The sequence below is a fragment of the Jaculus jaculus genome, chromosome 18, assembly GCF_020740685.1.
Source record: "Jaculus jaculus isolate mJacJac1 chromosome 18, mJacJac1.mat.Y.cur, whole genome shotgun sequence".
Taxonomy (NCBI): Eukaryota; Metazoa; Chordata; class Mammalia; order Rodentia; family Dipodidae; genus Jaculus; species Jaculus jaculus.
In genome coordinates, this window is record NC_059119.1 from 3972081 (window position 1) to 3993140 (window position 21060).

The 21060-nt window shown below is 43.4% G+C and overlaps 1 protein-coding gene across 10 annotated transcripts in view; it reads right to left on the bottom strand.

Moving 5' to 3' along the window:
- Nucleotides 1-3847: 3847 nt before the first annotated feature.
- The window catches only part of Ank3 (ankyrin 3), a 312648-nt gene continuing 295435 nt past the window's right edge, over nucleotides 3848-21060 (bottom strand). For all 10 annotated transcript variants that reach the window (XM_045137121.1, XM_045137120.1, XM_045137119.1 and 7 more), the window contains 2 exons: nucleotides 14339-14425; nucleotides 3848-5269 (listed from right to left, as the gene is read on the bottom strand). In XM_045137121.1, coding sequence (XP_044993056.1) covers nucleotides 14351-14425 — 75 coding nt within the window. In that variant the 3' untranslated portion in view covers nucleotides 3848-5269; nucleotides 14339-14350. The remainder of the gene's footprint in view (nucleotides 5270-14338; nucleotides 14426-21060) is intronic.

Genomic DNA, 21060 nt, shown 5'->3' on the forward strand with positions numbered 1-21060 from the left:
TAACCTTAGCCAGTAAAAGGGTGCCGGCTTCTGCAGTGTGACTGCTGTGGTTTACTCACACCCAATTATTTTGGACTTTTTGGCTAATAAGTAAGTCACACTAGCAGAAAGGGCTGGTGAAGGGCAGTAACACAAGTTAGTCCTTGGCCAGGAAGTCACTAGAATCAAAAGCTATGCTTTCCTGTGCTTTCCAACTTGGTTGAGTCTAACGAAAATGATACCAAAGAGGAACGTTTCCCAGGGCTGTCCCTTGGCCACTGGTATTTGTTGATTCATTTCTCCATGCACTCAGCAAATACATCTGAGCGCTTCTAAGATGTCAGATGCTATTTTAGGTGTGTGCTTATCCCAGACCCCTGCCGTGGGTCCCTCACACTAGCTGGGCGTTTTCTTGTACATACATACCCATGATAATGTTCAGTTACACATTAGGCACAGTTAGGAGATTAGCAATCAGTGGGCGTGGTGGTGCACCCCTTTAATACCAGCACTCTGGAAGCAGAGGTAGGAGGATTGCCATGCTTTCAAGACCACCCTGAGACTATATAGTGAATTCCATGTCAACCTGTGCTAGAGTGAGACACTACCTTGGGAAAGAAAAAAAAAAAGAGAGAGAGAGAGAGATTAACAATTACATGAAAATTCCAGTCATATGCTGTATTAAGTTATTGGAAGCTTATGAATTGCCTATGTTCAGAATTTTCCACTTAGTATTTCCAGACCACGAGTAATAAGCTGTGGAAAGTAGAACTGCAGATGGTTGTGGGAGGATCCTGGACTGTGGATGCCGCAAGGATGAAACAAAGTCCCTGCCCGGTACCCACCCCCCCTCGCCCCAGTGTCTGGTCTCATCTGAGGACTGGTAGTAAGTCACATTTAGATGTCGTGAGAAAAGCGGGCAAGTCAGCGTTCCATCTGATTCTCAGAATTAGACCATGGCTTGAGTTAAATAGTAGATAACTGGTCATTGAAGATGAAGGACAATTAAGCAAGGAGATAACTTTTTTTTCCCTCCTGGAGTCCCCTGATGGCCCCAGAGACCAGATCCTAGCATTTGTTGATTTCAGGTGTACCTCCATGGCTTAGTGTCCCCCTCACTCCCTACCCTGGCCTTAGAAGCATCTCAGCACGTTTATCTCAGCTCTGCTGTGGAGCTTCTCTGAACCGAGGACCCCCAGCGAGTCCCGCTGGACATTGCACCCTAAGTCAGGAAGCCCCAAGTTATAAGAGGACCAGATGTCTTTGCCACAGACTCACCTGGCTCTCCACAACTGCAAGGGATGTGCAGAGCAGAGCCATGCTGACTTTTTAAAATGTGATCTGTAACATTTAATGCTCTTAGCCAAGAGGGCTTGCCCAGCACACACGAAGCCCTGGACTCTATCCCCATCACTAAGTAAAGCCGAGCATGGTCATGCACAGTTGTCATCCCAGTGTTAGGGGGTAGTGGTGGAGGCAGGAGGGTGAAGAGTTCAAGGCCAGGCTGGAGAAATGGCTGAATGGATAAAGCATTTGTTGCTCAGGAGGTAGAGACAGGCATCCTTGGGCCAAGCTGGCTATTCTACGAATGGGTAAGCTCTGTGCTTACATGTGACCTTGCCTCAGTAAGTAGGAAATTGAGGAAGACATCTGACATCGACTTCTAATCTCCACATGCATGCATGTTCATGGACACCCATGTGTGCACACCAGACATACATACGCAAAGAAAAGGGCAAGGCACCCTCGACAACAAAGTGCCATTGAGGTGAACCTGGGCTACGTGAGACCCTGCCTCAAGACTAAATCAATAAACAGAAAAAAAATAGATACATAACTATTTGGCTTATTACCAAGAATACATTCCAGGATCCATCCACTCTTATTTTTTGTTTTGGGATATAGTCAATTACCCATGTAAATAATGACACCATGCCTTGTGCCTGCTAAAAGAACTTTTGAAAAAGCCCGGCTCAGACATAAACTTGGAAATGTTTCCTTCTGAACTATGTGCTCATCAGTTCATGACAAAAGGGCAGAGCTGACTTGGAAAATGACGTACCTTGTAATGTACAGGGACTCACGCAGATGAGGTGAGAGGTTTGGGCCGCTGGCTTTGTCAGGAAGAGCTGGGGAGGTGAGTTACCCCTGGAATTATCTTATCCCTGCCGTACAGCCAAACACAATCAGGTGCTCATAATAACAAAGGCAAGCAAACAACTTTTCTTTTTGTTTATTTGCCACGGAGAGGAACTTCCCTCTTCCCACAGCCCTAACATGACACTCAAAGGAACGTGGCAGCGTGGTGAGATGCCAAAGCAGAGGAGGCTGCTGCGCCGGAAGCAGGAAGAAGCGCCTGAGCCGCACTCAGCCCTCATTTGGCAGTTCAGTAGTACCTTGTAATTGAACAAAATTAGGAATTTGGTAGGAATATCAAAAGGAAACATAGTTGTAAATATCAGGAATTTTCAGTCATAGTTCATTTTTTTTTACAGCAATGTCAAAGGAAATGTTAAGTACATTTCAGTGAGCTGGCAGGCAAGACTATATTAAGAACATATTACATGTCTCATTATTCTATGCATACACATATAAATGATATATATAAATAAAAACCTTATTTTGGACACTTCTGTTAAACTCACGGAGTCAGGCTTGACTGAAGCTTAGCGCCTCCGTTGACCTGAGCGGGTTTCAGGCGTATAAGCAGAACCCCTTGCTAGCTAGGAAGTGACCAGCGCTGTTCGCGATCGCAGGAGAATCGCCTTCCGGCCAGGACTGAGCCGGAAAGCGGCAGCTGTCACACTGGAAGTCAAGACGCCTGCATTCTGGTCCCGGCTTTGCAAAAACTTTGGGAGAAATATGCACTTTAAACCTTTCAGGGTGTCAGCTTGCCACTGTAAGATTAGCCTGATAAGCATGGGGATGTTTCACTGATCTAGAGTATGGTGCAAGTGCGGCCTAGCTTTAGTCTCTATGCAAAATACAGTGTAAAAAAATAGGTCCTCTCTATGGGGTCGATACCATCAAAAATAGTACCTGAGTCATAAAGTGGTCCTAAGGACTGACTTGGCAAATGGAATGCAGTTCAATGAGAGGAGGTACTCCAATTTCAGGGATGGTGATGGTTACAACTGCCATTGCTGTGCCATGCCAGGCAGTTGCTAGAATAAAAGGTACAGAGACAACGGCATCCACCCTTGTGGCACTCAGAATCATGTAGTGATGGGTCTGAAATTCCAGCATCTACCATGCTAAGTAGACTACACATCTGGCTGGTGACAGCAGGGACAATGTGGTCCCAGCAGGTCTTGTGGAAGAAGTCATGCCTCTTATTGACAGCTGTTGTTTTTTTTTTCAAGAGATGTCAAGCTGGGCCTTGTCGCCCCGGACTGGACATCCAGTCATTTGGGAAGCTGGAGCAGGGGACTTCGGTGGCAGAGTGCTTGCTTAGCATGTGTAAGGCTCTAGGTACAATCTCACGACAAAAACAGAAAAGGAAAATAAAGTGGACAGCTAGGGTGACAACTGAAACTTGTACACACTCACAACAAATGCATGTTTTATGGCTGAAAGCAGTTGTAGGCTGGGTGCAACCTGAGAGGCAAGCTACACTGTACTTCTTGTAATGTGGCCAGAATAGCCCCAACACATGCGGGCAACAGTTACTTAAATTCTTGGCCGCTTCACAAAGGCAGAGAGTTTATGCACAGTGGGCGTTTTCATAGAACTGAACGTTTAGTGACCATCCTTGACCCAAGGCACAAATGGGACCATCCCAGGCAGTGTGGTACGGCCCTGACCCCTGCGACTAGGGCTTAGATGGCTTTCTTTTGCCAGTTAACACAAGGACACTGTAGAGCACAGATAGGTGAAGATTTTAACACAATTTATTTTATGTTTAAATAATTGACTAGGTCATCCAGTGTCTCTTTTTTTCCATACATATGTCATTAGATGTAGGTGTCAATGAGTGTCGATTTTATGTGAATAACAAAAATTAATGAATCTCACCAAAACCCAAATCAAAATGCCCTTTAAAACACAGCAGCCTTATTAACCTAAGATGACACTGCTAGCTAGAAGGGTTACAAATGATTGGCGTACTGACAGGTGTCTATGTCTCACAGCCAGTACACGATAACGATATTTTTACAGCGCGTCGCCATTCTACTGAGCTAAGGATTTCGTTCAGTCATTTTAAATACCCACGACCAGGGCCGTCCACCTCTACAGTGGCAAGCATCCCCCGTTTTAAGCACTAACAGCGCCCCCACCCCCTAAAGCAGCTACTGTATAGAATTTTTTTTTTTCCATTTTAGGTCATTTCATTGAAAAATTGGCAATAGCAACAAATATTAGATGAAGGGCTTTGTGTTGACAGATAAAATCTTTTTCGCAGTGTACTGTCGTGTTTGCAAAATTGGAAAAGATTTAGTCAAAATAAGGTGATACCCATGCATCAAAATATTAGTATTCTGAAGGAAAAAAACTTTTTTTTTTTTCACAGAACTACAGAATTCCTCATTTTGGGAATTATTTAAATTTGCAGCAGATTTTAAAGATTGGTGTTTTTAAAATCAAGCTAGCTGTTTTGCATGTACAAACATTATTATAATTGCTAATATACAAGAATCCGTGAAGAGTACCCCCCTCCCGCCCAGAGCCCATTCCTCCTCTTCTAGGTGGAGTCACTTGAGACCCCTATTCCGGTAGATGCAGTTGCAGTATTGTTTGGGTTCTAAGAGGCAGGGCTTCATCAACATTTACTCTATTTTTTTTTTTTTTCTGTTAGAATTTATACAGTGTTATTTACAGCAAAACTATCGATGTTTTAAAAAAGAAACAAAGAGTGTTTATACCCTGACAGTTTGGGTCCAAGAAAAATAAGGCGAGCTGTTGTGTGGATTTAGTAATTTTAGTGTTTCTTGGTGGTTTGATCATTCCGTCGTCTTCCGTCCCTTCTGGCGGCAGGAATGTCTTCCTCTGGTAAATGACACCAAATTACTGGAGATCAACTGTTAACAGCATGGCTTCTTGTATATACACTGCATTGCTAATTGCACACGCGCCAGTCCCGGAAATGAGAGTGGATTTCCATGCTCTGTAAATTGGCTCATGCTAAATTAAAATGTGAGTGGTTTTCTTTTTCCATTTTGTCTTTTGCATAAAAAAAAATCATGCCATTAATGTGTGGAAGCAGCTAATATGCCCGCTCGGTGCGTCTTTTGCTTCTTGCTGATGCGCCTTCCACCAAGTTCTCAATACTGGCAGTAAAAAATGTGTGATCCTGCGGGAAGAGAGATAGTCGAGTTAGTTTTCATTCTGAGTTATTGACTATCTTTCAAAGAGAACTTGCCCCTGCCATCCTTGCTGTTCAACACAAAAGCCTCAGAGAGTAAGAGCCCTCTATTAGCTAATAATGGGGATCCTGGCCTTGACTTTATCCAGGTGACCCTGTGACCCCTGTCACCTATAAGATGCCTCAGGTAAGAGAAGTTCTCATTGAGATTACCATCATTATTAAAGGCTTTCATTGACAACTTGGGCCAGGCCTGTGGCCCCTGATGAAGTGATTGAGACATTTCTATAAGGCTTATAATTCTCTGGCCCTTTAAAACCCGTCTAATCTTTTAAGAAGGGAAAGGATTTCATCACTATGAAATTACAAATTAAAGAGTAACTTATACCATTGCAAAAAATTTCTCCAGCTGATGTCAAATTAATTTGACATGAGCTTTTCTATAGAGGTTCTTCGGCAAATGTCCTTTTTTGATAGCCAATCTTTCTTCTTCGAGTCTTTTTGTGCAGTGCTGTGCGTGGTATGAACCCTTCCCCATAAAACAAGGTTCTTCCTACATAGAGCCCTTACTGCTCTTTCAGAGTGAAATGCTGACAGACTACAATGCCAGCCAGAGAACAAAATGGAAGACGGCCTTTACAGAAATTCCGAGTAAGATAAGAACATCCCCCTCCAAGATTTATTTATTTACTGGCATGTAGTGGTACAGGCAGCATAGAAGCACACTTCCAAGTCTTGGAAACAAAAACCCGTTCGCTTATGCATAAGCCACACACAAACAAGTTCCTGCAGATCAAGGAAAATCTAGAATTTGGCTTCTGTTGGGAGCAACAGTGTCCTAGTGACCTTGAGGCTGTTTACTCAGACAAGGTTCTTTCTCTCTGGATGGATCACCTGGGACACCCAGGCTGTGTCAACACGGGAGAACAGCCCTTCCTCTGTCTCCCGCCATGGGGCTGGGCTTCCTTTTTCTGTTTTGGAATCACTGCTGACCTCCCTGCCGTGGGTCACGTTCTCGCAGCCAAGAACACCCAAGTACCTATTCCTTCTCGGATGGTTTCAACACTTCCCTTCTTCTCTGGAAGGAAAGTGACTCATTTGAGTAGATCACATTACAGAGGGAAGGCAACCCCTAAAGATCAGGATTTTCTCACCTCGATTTCTACCACTGAATCCTAATCTTCCTGGCTCCAGGCTGCTTAGGCCCTGGATAATGTCACCTGCTTTCCGAGCCTCTTTTCTTGGGGAGCCTGCTCAGTAGCACACTAAATTTTCTGTTTTTCCACTTAACTCACACATAATTTTTCAGTTAGCCACTCATACTATTACAGTGTTTGAGATGTTTCAGTAAACTTATATAAATGTGAGATTATTATAATGTGGGACCAATCTAATTTCCCAAATTAATTTTGTATTTAGAAACAAGGCTTTTCTCTCCTTATCTCAATATAAGCCAACATTATCTTTCTAGAGATAGTGGGTGTATTTCTACAATTTTTAAAATGCTGTTAATTGTACCCATTTACATATGGGTAGTTTTGTATATTTTTTAAAGATTTGTTTCAAAGCAGTAGCTATCCTTTCAAGTTTTGTTCTCAGGTAACCGGAGTGTGTGGGTCCCAACCACATGGGTTCAGGAAGACCATTTGGGGGATAAGACTTTATACCAAGTCCAATGTCACAAAAACAGCATGGGGACCTTGGCTAAGACACTGTTTGTTACAAAACATTGACACTTTGTGTAAACTGTGATGAGCGCACCACCTGATAGGGTGGGGTAATAGAACCCATCAAGATGGCCTTTCAAGCTAGAATCTGGACTTGTCTCCCTTCTGTGGTTTAGATAACGGCCATTAGATAGACTGCTTTGTGTAAATGTCTATCTTTAGGCTTGCTCTGCCTTTCAAATCCAAGGGTAGGAGGAACTCAGTCATTCTAAGAATTTTACACTCATTTATTGTTGTTTTCAGAAACATTTTGAAATGCAGAAAGATAGCAATGAAGTAGATTTTCATGGCAGTTGACACTTCAGCTAATTACTTATAGAGCATGTCTTCAGGTTGGGCACATGCTCAGGTGTAGAAGATAACTTGCCTCTTCTAGACCCAGGCAGGCACTTCTGGAGTTTCAGCACCGAACATCTCCAGCACTCTGCAGCCCAGCCCATTGCTTATCTCAGAGCTTGCATTCCATCCTCCTCTACTGAAAAGCTGTGTTTCCCTATCTCAACCTTGGATGTACAATAGGATTGCCTGGGAAAATTCAGTGAGTCTCACTGTCCAGCCACATCCCACATGAGCTCGTTTAGAATTTCTTGGGATGAAGAAAGAGTTTAAAGAAAAAAAGAAGACAGAAAAAAAAAATTCAGATGAGTCCAGTGTTGAACCAAACTTGTGAGTCCATGGTGTCCTGTAGGATTGAGTCTCAGTTTAATGTGTCACCTGAGGTGACCTTCACGGGTAAAGTCTGGTCAGGCAGCTCAAGGGTAACCTGGTCATTCGGCATTTCTCAGTCTCCCAGGTGACGCGCATTCTGTTGGTCCACAGACCTTCCTGTGAGGACGTTGACTGCATGACCTTTGACAACTCCCCGTGGTTTTCCTAAAGAGTTTACATGTTCTTAGAATTTCCTCCGGCAAGCGTCATGTATCTGATTCTCTCTATTCTGTGAGCTTATTTCCAATATGGTTTTCTTGACAGCGCAGACAGCACACCTAGAGACGGAGGCACCTCCGTTGTCCATGCAAACGGCTTAAGGACAGCTTTCTCAAGCGCTATCCCCTTGGACACACACAATTCTTCAGTTTTCCTTTCTCTCTCTACCCATGCTACTTTTCCCTTTTCTCTATATGGCTACAGAAGTTTTGGCACAAAAATTTCTTTTTGTAAAACTATTATAAGAAGCTATGAGAAGAAGCTGTATAATAAACTATAGTGTTTTTTTTTTTTTTTGACAAGGTCTCAATGTAGCCACAGCTGGCCTTGAACTCATGAGTGCTGGGTTTACACGCATGCACCACATCAGGCTTAAAACTTAGTTTAAACACAATTCCTAATTCAGAATACATTTGCTCTTCAACTCAGTTTAGTAGATGTATGAGTCTGTTCTTTTGTAGTGACTAAAATAGAGCTGAGGTTATAGGGTCAGTAAGAAAAAGGAGATAATGTTGATTCATATTTTGAAAGTGAAAGAAATATAATTTGCTTTTATTCAATGCTTATTATGTGCTAGACACTTATTAGCAACAAGTTAATTCGCTTTGTAACAGTAAGGTACTATATTCTCTACTGTGCCTACAGTAAGATGGAGAGCAAGTGCAGGAGCCAAAGCCACCTAACCTCACTTCTGGCTCCCCATGGACAAGAAAAATACAAAATAAGTACTCCAAATGAATTCTGGGAAAATACCCCTGAGGGCAGGGTGCTGGGTAGAGAATGAAGTGAGTCCAGCCAAGCCACAACTCTGACCTCGAGGCCGAACTGGGCGATGGAGGCTGACCCACTCCAGACCTGTCATTGTCCCTGCTTCATTCCTTAGGCAGCAGGTGCTGGCATCCATTTGACTGGTGACATCAGGTGATTAGGGGCTGACTGAGGAGGGCTTATGGGGCACTGCTGCTGGGCCTTCTTCCGTCGCACCAGCCATCCTCGGTGCCTGCCACTGTCCCCAGACTCCATAAAGCAGGCTTGGTGAGGCTACGTTCTTGGTTCTCTAGTTTTCTTAATACTTTTGTAACAGCTCATCCTTGTGAAGTGGTGGCTATGGGCTTGGCAGACACTGTTATTAAGCAATTTCCATGGATTTACACACTTAGTTCAAAATGGCTTGAAACGTGCTACTATCATTATCCTCCTATAGTGGGTTATTATTCATCTGCCCCTCTTTCCAAGGCTGCTCTCTGCTCTACTGAGGTAACAGGCAAGGTAATCAAGCTGCAGAAGTAACCTGGCTGAACTCAAGGAGCTAGTGAAGTGCTCGGGTCTCCCACCCCCCAGCCCCAGCCCACTTTATCTCTCACCCTCACCCCGTGGGTCACACTGAGCTCTCTAGCCTAGAACAGTTTCTGCTTCGCACTGCTGACTATTGTCAGGGCGGGGCACTGACACAGTGTCTACAGACCCAAGTTCACCCCTCACCACACTCCTAAGTTCCTCCTTGTGGTCTTAAGGTCTACGTTTTTATTACTGATTCCATATAAACAAGAAACCCTGACACCATCACTCTCACCTCCCCTTTACTCTGCTTAGAATTAATCCAATCATTATATATTAAGGTAGTTCTCAGATCTGCTCTTTCCTTCTCTCACCCAGTGTCATAGAACTGAGAACCTTGCATTCAAATGCTTTTCCACTGACTCTTCCATTAACTTCTGTGACTGCTTCCCAATCTTCCTTCTATACCCTTCCCCATAGCTAATCCACTGTGGTAGTTTGAATAGAAGGCCATCTGTAACTACCTAGCTGGTGGCAGTGTCACTGGGCGGGTTTTAAGGTGTGGTGGTGTGTTTGAAATTCCAATCTAAAGATATGCAAAGTGTGCTGTGCAGTGTGGCTTTTGTTGTTTATTTTTATTTATGTATTTGAGAGAGAGAATGGGCTCATCAGGACCTCCAGCCACTGCAAATGAACTCCAGATGCATCTGCTACTTTGTGCATCTGGCTTATGTGGGTCCTGGAGAATCGAGCCTCGAATCCGGGTCCTTAGGCTTCACATGCAAGAGCTTAACTGCTAAGCCATCTCTCTAGCCCCAGCTTTTGGTTTTTCGCTTGTGGCTTCTCTGTCTCTCTCTGCTTGGACCTGTGGAGACAGGCCAGCTTCTTCTGCCATTATGGAACTTCCCCTGGATCTGTAAGCTTCAATACATCCCTTCCTCTGTAACTGTGCCTGGTCTGCAAGTTCATCTCAGCGAACCCGGAGCTGTCTGCTACATCCATCAAGTATGGCCCATCTTCAAAATTCCGAGTCCAGGTCATCACTGGGACTTAACCAGGATGTTGTACTAGCCTCCTAACTGGTTACCCTAATTTTTTTTTGCTACCCTACCAATTCCTTAAATAATATATCTGAGGAAAATCACATCAGCCGGGCGTGGTGGTGCACGCCTTTAATCCCAGCACTCAGGAGGCAGAGGTAGGAGGATTGCCATGAGTTCAAGGCCACCATGAGATGACAGAGTTAATTCTAGGTCGGCCTGGACCAGAGTGAGGAGTGAGACCCTACCTTGAAAAACCAAAAAAAAAAGAAAGAAAAAAAAATGAAAAAAATCACATCAGGGGATTGGTTAAGACCCTTTGAAGGCTCTATTCCTCATAGAACAGAATCTAGCCCTTTCTTCCGGCCCGCGCGGTCCTGCATGACGGACGGTGTTCTTTTCACCTTACACCTGCCTGTTTCCTTCACCCGCATCTCCTTAGACTTTAGTACACAGGTCTTCCACCTCAAGGGTCTCACCCATCCTTTCTTAGTTGGTGCCACCTACAAGATCTTACTGTAAATGCCAGGAGTTCTTTACCTGTAAGTTTAAATGTGTTCACATTTCTTTCACTGGATCCTGGACTTTAAACCACATTTCCTGCATCTTTCCTTCACTGTTGTACATATAAACATGGCCAGTCTGTGCCAGGCAAAGGGTTGAGTACATATGAAATGAACTGCTGCGTTAGGTTAAGAGAAGGCTTGAACATTTCCTCTTGGGAGTCTTCATCGTGGTGTTGCTCTGAGGAACCTACCTTGCCATGACCTCACTTGGTCTCTTAATGGCATTTGAAGTAAGGCTAAGGGTACTTCAAAAATTAAGTCTTTTTTTAAAAGAGGAAAAACAAAAACCCTGAATGTTTTCACTGAGTGTTAAGAAATTTGCTGGTTTGCCTTTGTATATTCATTTCATTTAAAATAGCATGTGGTAACCAGTGGCTGAAAAGAAAGTCTTGGAACTGAGCAGTTTCTACCTGGGTCTAAATTCTTTTGCTTCTTGGCAGTAGAACTTCAGGTGGATCATCTAGCTTTTAAGCCTCAGTTTCTCCACTTTTACAAATGCAGTAGAGCAGTGTTCTGGCAAAATTGTCATCAGGTAATGTAAAGGTTGTGTCCTGTGCTTGGCAAAGCGTAGGTGTTCAGTGGGAGATGACTATGGCACGTGAAGCGTTTTGGACGGAGCTGAGCACAGCAAGAACAGCCCTTTTCTGAGTATCAGTAATGCTGCATCCCAGTGGGAGCTCCACCCCTCACAGGCCTGTGTGACAGCACACATATCATCCGGTCTCTTTGAGCCTTTGTATCCTTGTCTATTAAAGGCTACAAGCTGGCTATCTCAATACTCATTTGATAAATTGCATAATATAAAAAATTAAACCACCTCATAAGCTCCAAATCAGCACATACTCAAGTCATTGCCTTTCTCCCTTACAATCTGGAAGACTATGGCTCTCTGTCAAAGGAAAGCAGGGGTCACACAGCTCAAAAGTCAACTGGCCCTAAAAGGGGAAAATACACATGAAATGTCACTCTCTGAGACTTAGTGAGATTTGGCTGAATTCTGCCTGCTTAGCTATTACATAGATTTTTACTTATTAGAGAATGGGCACACCAGGGCCTCTAGCCACTGCAAATGAACTCCAGATGCATGCACCGTCATGTGCATCTGGCTTTAAGTGGGTACTGGAGAATCAAACTCAGGTCCTTAGGTTTTGCAGGCAAGCACCTTCACCACTGAGACATCTCTCCAGCCTAGATTTTTATTTGCACATGCATATGCTGGGGTCTCTTGCCACCGCAAACTGAAAACCAGATAGATGCTTACAGCACCTTTTGTGGATGGCTGGAGCGTCATTAAACCATGCCCCCCCCCCCACCTCGGCCCTAAGTTTCTAGACAGCCAGTAGTACTAGGCAACCCATCCATATGTTAGCAAATGGCCTTTTCAGACCATACATTTTAGGTCTTGGAACTCCAGGCAGCATTTCTGCAATTTGTGTCCTAAGTTTACTTATAGACAGTAACTACCACCAGGGAGGAAATTGGGCTTGTGATCTTAAGTCAACTCTTTCCAGTGGACATACTAAGTTTGCTCGATGTTGAAGCTACTTTATATTCATGTGAACTCGTCTACTTAAATGCTTTCCTTTGACAACTACTTAACAAGGTGGTGATTTACTGAGCCAGTCATCAGTCATCAGACATGTGCTTGGAGAAAAGTAACTCTCATGGTTCAGTGGACTGGGAACCTGAGTCTATGATTGACTGAGATGGGCAATGTGTAGGGTCTTGCTGAAGCTGGAAAGAAAACACGTGATGGACACTGTATGAATCTATGTCACTGAGGTCACTAAGCTGGGCTCAGCAGCAGGCACACGGAGCAGTGGGCTCGCTCAGGACTCTGCTATGCCATCGTATGCCCTTCTTACCCAGTAAAAGCAAACTTGTTGATAACTCTTGATTCCAAAGCTGGCATCCGTGGTAGTCTTAGTGACCCCCTTGGATTCATATGCTTTCTCCCTCTTTTCCTCCCTGTAGTGGTTTGATTCAGGTGTTCCTCCCCACCCCCACCACCAAACTTAGGTGTTCTGGATGCTAGGTTCACCAGCTGATGGCAATTGGAAATTGAAGCCTCCTGGAGGTGATGCATTGTTGGTGGCAGGCTTATGGGTGTTATAGCCAGTTTCCCCATGCCAGTGTTGTGCACACTCTCCTGTTGTCCTTGTCCACCTGACATTGGCCTGGGGGTGATGTCCACCCTCTGTTCATGCCATCGTTTTCCCTGCCATCATGGAGCTTCCTAGTTGAGCCTGTAAGCCAAAATAGACTTCTTTTTCCCCCCTCCCCCCCAAACTGCTCTTGGTTGGGTGATTTTTACCAGCAATGTGAACTTGACTGCAACACTTACTTTCTCCCACCTTCTCTCAAACTTGTAATTCTCCTGCCTCAGAATCCAGAGCACTGGGATTACCAACAAGCCTGCTTCTTTTCTCTTACCCAACTGGGGAGTGAGTAGTGAGAATTATATGCCACCCTTGCTGGCTTGGGATAATGCTCAGCTGGTAAAGTGTTTGCCCAGCATCACATAAGCCAGGCACAGTGGTACATGCCTGTCATCCTGGTGGCAGCAGTTTAAGGTCATCTTTGGATATACAGCCATTTGAGGTCGCCTTGAGCTACATGAGATCGTGTCTCAAAAAAAGAAAACAAAATTTCCAGGCATGGCCGTGCATGCCTTTAATCCCAGCACTTGGGAAACAGAGGTAGGAGGATCATTGTGAGTTTAAGGTCACCGTGAGAGGACATACTGAATTCCAGGTCAGCCTGGACTAGAGTGAAATCCTACCTCGAAAAACCAAAGCACAAACAAAAACAAACAAACAAACAAAAAAACCTGGGCCTTTAGAGGTAATAAGAAGAGATGTATTATCTCAGGATTCAAAAGCCAGAGCTCTTTGTGTGTAGGGGCAGCAGATCAGACGTCTTCAATGTTCACTGTTAACTTTGGCCATGGGCTCAGAGGTGAGCGGTCTTAAGCAAAGGCTTCTGTCCCTCACAGATTACTTCTCAAAATTGTTTTCTCATCCCAACTGGGTTCCTAAAGGCACCTATATGGAAAAGTGCAGTGTGGGATTCATAAAAACATTGTAGGAAAGTCCAGACAATGTTTCATAACTGATCTTTGTTTATACCTAACTTAAACAAAAGCAGTTTTGGTTGTCAGCATATGGACTTTCACTCATTTCATTTAAATTTGGCCATAGCTCTCCTTTGGACAAAACCACATGCTCAGATGCTGTTCAGCTAGAAGGGCAAAGGCTGGCTCCCAGCACATTTAGGCTGTATGCCACTACAGAGTGTCCTAGTGACCCTGGAGGCTGGAGCACACGGCACTGTTTATATGCATGTAAACTTTAATGTGGATTCGGTTCTGTGTTCATGAACATTAGACCAGGGATAGGTTCATGCTGCATATTTCAAGGTAGGAATTCAGCGAGAAAGAGAAAGCGATGCTTTCATCACTTATTTAGGGAAACGGAGAAGAGTCACAGGAATAGAAGTCCCACTGGGGACACTTCTCACCTTGACTGACCGTCACTGTTGGGAGTGGTTCTTCTTTTCCACATGCCGGATTTCTTTCTTCGTCTTCGTCTTGTAGCCTTCTCCCTGCTTTAGAAGGAATGTACACATTATGATTTCATGGTAGAAGGTTTAAAATAGTTCCTCATCTGGTCACTGGAGGCTGGATTACAAGAGGAAAATGGTTAAGAGCACTTAGTCGCCTTCCTTAGCCAAATTCAGATGACCTATTTGGTTTAACCACACAGTTGAGCATCGCTAAGGCAAGCGAGGGCACCTTCAAATGAACATAACCACACTTCACAACAATTCATCTGGTTAGTGACTTAACCAAGGGAGAGAGGGGCTGGGAATGCATTTCAGTTGGGAGAGTACAGGCCGGGCATGCACAGAGCCTTGGGGTCCGTCCCCAGCACAGCGAGGCACACCTGTAATCTCAGCACTTGGGATGTGAAGACAGGAGGACCAGAAGCTCAAGGTCATCTTCGACTACACAGCAAGTTCAAAGTTAGCATGGACTATAGACTCTATCTCAAAAAATAAAGAGCAGCCTGCCCATTGCATACAGTTAAGGTAAGAGAAGCCATCACTGATATTGGCAAAGTTAATCATAACTTTTGACTAAGCCAGCAGAACCTCTCCCACTGTGGTGTAGGCTAGAGACAGGAACTTCAGGTCGACCACTAGGTCTTATGGCCATACTGCTTTCTTCTTCAAATTACTGAAGTTACCAACACTGTGCTTTTATTCCTGGCCCTTGATAGCAACAACCTCCCACACAGAAGAGCTCTTTTCCCTGAACACTTTTTGTCATGGGAGACACAGGTGCCCTTTCTGACCAGGTTCCTGAGAAATTTTTGTTTCTGTGTGTTTAGTAGGAAGGAGGCCACTTGGTGGCCTCCTCCATTCATTCATTCTCCACACCCAGCTTTAAAAAAATGTTTTTTATTTATTTGAGACAGAGAATGGGTGCGCCAGGGCCTCCAGCCACTGCAAATGAACTCCAGATGCGTGTTCCCCCTTGTGCATCTGGCTAACGTGGGTCCTGGGGAATCAAACCAAGGTCCTTTGGCTTTGCAGGCAAGCGCCTTAACCGCTAAGCCATCCCTCCAGCCCACACCCAGCTTTTTATGTGGGTTCTGGGAATTGGACTCATGCAGTCTCAGGTCTTCATGCTTGTGTAGCAAACACCTATGCACTGAGCCATTTCTCCAGCCCCAACTCTTTTCTTAGGAAAACATAGTGTCCTGAAGTTTGTATTTTTAAATAGGAAACATCAAAGTGAAGCAACTGTGTCGTCTTTGAGAGACAAGGACTCATGGAGGGAAACATGTGCTGGGTGCACAGCAGCACAAAGCAGGGACCCTCCTCAGGTGACAATGAGTTAAGACTTCTCTACTCCTGTCCTGGGAAATCATAGAGACCTCACATGACAATTGTCAGCTGAGCTTTCTGCCATCCTAATGTGCCCTTCCTCAGAGTCCCACGCGGGCACTCAGCCAAAAACCAAGCTTCGCACTGTCCTGCTGGTGGGGATTCTAGCTTCTCTTTCTCCCTCAAACTGCCCACTGCCAACAACTCATCTCTGTGCCCATTCTAGAGATAGCAAGAATGTGATGTGACTGGATCCCGATCAAAGCAGCAATCACAGCGTTCCAAGCTGCCACACAGCAGGGGCTGGTTTGTTAGCAGACTTCCAGGGAGCATACAGAACTTCCACCCTCTGCGTTCTCCTGGGTCACCCCTACGTTACCCCTGCATCCTGTTTGCTCTCCTGCGGGCCAATCCGTCTTATTACTGTCCGAGTGATCTGTAGAAAGCAACAGTGAAAAGTGGAGACTTGTCTGTGTCGAGAGGCGGCACCACAGCATAGGAACGGCGGTGTGTTAAGCAGTGCGCTTAAATCAAGAGAAGCATGAAACAGTGATTACTTTTCTGATGATGAGGTGTCCTTCGTCATCAGTGAACTGTTCCTCTGTGACAGACTCGCCAGGAATGTGTTTTGCTTCCTCTCCCTAAAGAATGTTGCATAGAGGTTAGCCACACACTTGGGGTGCTTTCCATAGTACACACATGCTCTGTAGAAAAAGTTGCAAACTCCACATGCTTCTGCGGCGCACGGGGGGAAGACTGGTGTCACGGGTTATTAACAACCTCAAGCAGGAGCTCAGACATACAGGGTGAAAGTAAGCAAGAATTTGAACATACATAAGTTTTGAATACAGCTACTGACCGGTAAACCAAAAGGCTTCACTGGTCAAAGAAAACGTTATTTACAGATTAGTGTTATGATTAGAATATATCACTCAGAGAACACACTACATCTCCAGAGATTTTATGGAATGAGTTTCGTCAATTTGAATAAAGATACCACCTTAGTTCAGGCAGGATGTTTGAAAATTTACTATATATATATATATACATACATGTACATATATATATACATATATACATGTATGTGTATATATATATATATATATATATATATATATATATATATATATATATATGTATGTATATAATATGAGAGAGGTCTTCTTGTGGGGGGTACTGAGGTTTCAAAGCTTTCATTTCATGAAGTACACAGTTGAAGTCGGATGGGATAACTGAGCATCCATGCCCCCACAGGCCAAGGGGATAAAAAAAAAAGACCACTTTACATTTCTTTGGTATTGATCTTAGCTTTCAGTTAGTAACTGGTCTGATTTAGAGGTGACAAATGTCGAAGATCTTCCTATGGCATGTAAAAATACAGACGAAGCTCTTAACTCAGCGTAGGCTCATGATTTCCTACCCTTCGACATCTCTTTTCGATTATCTATCACAAGATATACCTCTGAGGGCAAAGCCAGGACGGTGTCAATAACACATTCCTTATCTTGATTCTGGGGGATCTACTGCCTGTTTGTTGAAAAGAGACAGCCGCGTTGTGGTGAGGAAGAGAACCTTGCCAGTGCTAGCTGGCAGTGCGGGCATTCTGTGATTGTCCTAACCAACACATGGGTGGTTCTGGTTTAAAATGACAGACTACAGACTAGGACACTATCTAGCTCTTCACACAGTCACTGTGCAATAAGAAAAAGGAATGAATTTTTGATGCTTTTGGATTGTGGGCACGTAGATCACGACCATAAGGGGAATAAAATATGCTGCTTTTTACCTCTCTGGGGTACAATTGCAGGAAAATGTTATTCATGTTGAGTTCATTCTTAATATGGTTTATGAGTAGTTCCAGTTAGCACAATGAAGAGAGAAAGGGAAATCGCAGAAGTGTGGTGGTCTCATGTATAAAATGCACTGAAATCTCCCAGTGGTTTATGGAGAATTGCTTATAAATATTTCCTATAGTTGAGAAAACTGCAATTTTATTTTCAAGTCACAAAGACAGCAGGACAGTCCACTTGAATGTGGTAAAAGTAAATCCTTTCATGGGAAGGGAAGATGCTAAATAGTATTTAAATTGTTGGAACAATCTACCTCTGAAGGGAATATGGTTATGAGCATAGTGAATATGTACATATATATTGGTTTAAATGGGTTTTGATTTTTCTAAGGGTATTCATTTAAAATCAAAGCCCTTTTCAATAACAAGTCAAACTGAGTGCTGAGAACAATTCTGGCTTGTGTTTTCAGTGTATCATGACGAAGAATTTGTGCTTCTCGTAAACGATGAAAGGTACATGAATCTCTTCATCTTAATTGGCCATGAAGTAGTCTATTATTATTATTATTAGTGTGGGCACTGAGTAGTGTGGAGGCCAGAGGAGAACGGTGGGTATCTTTCTGAATGTAGAGTGGTATGAACTCCAGTAATTTTCTGTTCTCTGCTACCCAAAGGACTGGGGATATAGACATACAAGGCCACACCTTGCTGCTTATGTGGGTCCTGGGGAATCAAAGTGAGGTGGCCTCCAGCCCTCTTACTGCAGAGCCATCTCCCTGGCTCCTAGTTAATGACTATAAGGCCCACACGCATTTTCTGATTATGACGACGCAGGACCTTACTACACTGGAGAAGCAGATTAGCTAGGAAGGACAATAGGGAGCTATGAAATGTTATAAAAAATTCATCATGGAGCTGGAAAGATGGCTGGGTGGTTAAAGGCACTTGATTACAAAACCTAACGTCCCAGGTTCTATTCCCTAGTAACGATGTAAAGCCAGATGCACAAAGTGGCACATGCGTCTGGCATTTGTTTGCAGCAGCAGACCCTGTCACACCTGTTCTCTCTCAAGTAAATATTTAAAAAAAGATCCATGCCTCTTTAAGTTAGAGAACAAATGTTCCCAAGGAGAGATCTCTGGTAGCCACCGTAATGAAGACTTAATTGGGTACCTAAGCCAGCTTTTTTGCTGAGTCTCCTGGCACTTTGGGGTTGGATAAGATCTCTCTCTCCAGAGCTACCAACTAAGAGTGTGAGGGGATGTGGATCATGTTCAGTGTGTGAGTCTCTGCTCTAACCACAGTACTGAAGACAGGTGGTGGGCTGCACCTTGTACAGGCTCAGTGCTTCTGAGGCCCTCAGGGGAGGGGGAGAAACCCATATTGCTTCAGTGTTTTCCAGAGGGTGAAATTATATTTTTCATTTATAGTAAAAATTGCTTTCTACAAGTAAAAATTCAGCTTAATTCTCTGTGCCTGTTCATGTACTTAACACCTACTTCTAAATTTTTATTTTGACTTGTAATATGTCACATACCTCAGTGGCAAGCTGGAACCTAAAATTTCTAGCCACTGGTTGATAATGAAGAACTGGCTGTCCATTTTCAAGTTAAGGCAGTAGGAATTTGGGATTGAGACAGAAACTTTTTCATCGTCTTTATCTTTTATCATTAGTTGCTGGGGTTTCATCCGAATATCACATTTGATATGAACTACCCTCTCACCAAGACAGAATGTTTGTTCACACGTAAAACACTTCTCTAAGGAAAGCAAAGTAACCAATGCCAAGAGTTCTCAGATAACATCCCAACTGTCACATGCCCGTCAGGCAGAACACATGTTGGCATACGACATGGCTTTTCTTTTGGCATTTTTTTTTTAAAACAAGCTGTCAAGTGTGCAAAGAAACAGAACTCTGTAGTTATCAAACATGCTGAGTTTCCCAAACACATGAAAGGCATTTCCTGTAACATAGTCAGGCCCCATGGCCTCCACCTGCATGGTACCTTTATAATCAAACGCCGACGAATAACCCTGGTAGTGACTCTCTGCTCCTCCTCTGAGCTTGAACCACTCTCACTGTTCCTCAGGTCCTGATAAATGCATTTTTTAGTATAATTTTACCATCATATTTAAAACAAAAGACATTCTGAGAAGGGAAATCAAGAAAGAATTATATTTACTTGCTGTTACTTTTTCCCTACTAAAGAATCTCATGATAAGTATTTGTAAAATCCTAAAATTTAAGTGGAAGAAAATGAGGAGGATTAAAGTTACTGAATGCAAATGTGTATGTAAAAACATATGCTCAGGTAGAGAGTAAGGCAATTATAACTGGTTAACAATAACAATGCAGCCTTTGGCTTCAAAAACTAAATGCTATTAGTTTGAGAAAACATCCATATTCCTGTGACTTAAATGGTCTTATTTATGATTTTTTAAAATGGGATTTTTGTCCCAAGTTGCCAACTTTATCAAGTGCTATTTTGAAATTTATATCAGCACATATGTTTGCATCAGAAGACTATTGCCAACACAGCTGTTAAGAATTTATTCCAATGGATTAAGGAATAATTAAGGATTGCAGCAACTGCATAATTAGGGAAGGAATCAAGAAAAATTACCATATGGTAACTAGTTATAATTTAAAGGGAAAATATCTTTATTACTTATTCACTAAATATTCTTCACTATAACAGTGATTTCTAAATTTCAATGGCAGAATTATGCAAATGACCTCAAATCTAATAGTCAAGGAGCTGACAGTTGTAGTTAAAAAGCCATTAGGAAAATGAATGGCTCTCTATGTAAAAACAGTTAAAAAAATCAACTAAATTGCCATAGGAGGTATATATTAGGCAAAATGACTAATGTAATGTTAGTTGAGCAGGTAACAAAATATTTGAGAGTAATTAATCTTGTTCATGGGGAGCTGCATTTGAAGCAAATGTTCCATTGAATCATGTTTCTGAACAGAAACAACAGCCAATCTCTCTAGAGAGAAGGGGACTTAATAAAAATGTAATAGGGAACTTAGTTTAAGAGAAGGACAGTAAGCTTGGGGGGACTTAAAATGATCTAAGTAATGTATTTTTGAAAGGACAGTCCTCCATACTACAAGGCAGAAAAGGTTAAGAGAAAGGACAGAAGTGCTCATCAGAATTCAGGGATCCGTGGAAGCTAAAAGGGAAACAACCTGGACTATCTCTACACAGAGTAGTAGACTGGGTGAATTTAGAAACACAGCACACACTAACGCAAACACAGCCCAGGAGCCCAACATGTCAATCAGACTAACATGCCTGAGGTCAGCCCTTGCATAAGCAGCTCTGGACCACCATTTCTTTAGAGCTGGCCAAGGGCCCAGCCTGAGGAGCACACAAAGGATTCCCCAGCATTCCTCTGCATGGTTGTCTACACGACAAGAGGGAAGCAGCAGGATTTACCTTGTAACAGCAGGCGGTCATCCGTGTAAGAGCCGCACCCGGACTTTTGACCTGAGTTTTCAGGGGAGAAAAAGGGGGCGGTTTTCTGAGACATCTGATGGCCCACTTGGTTACTA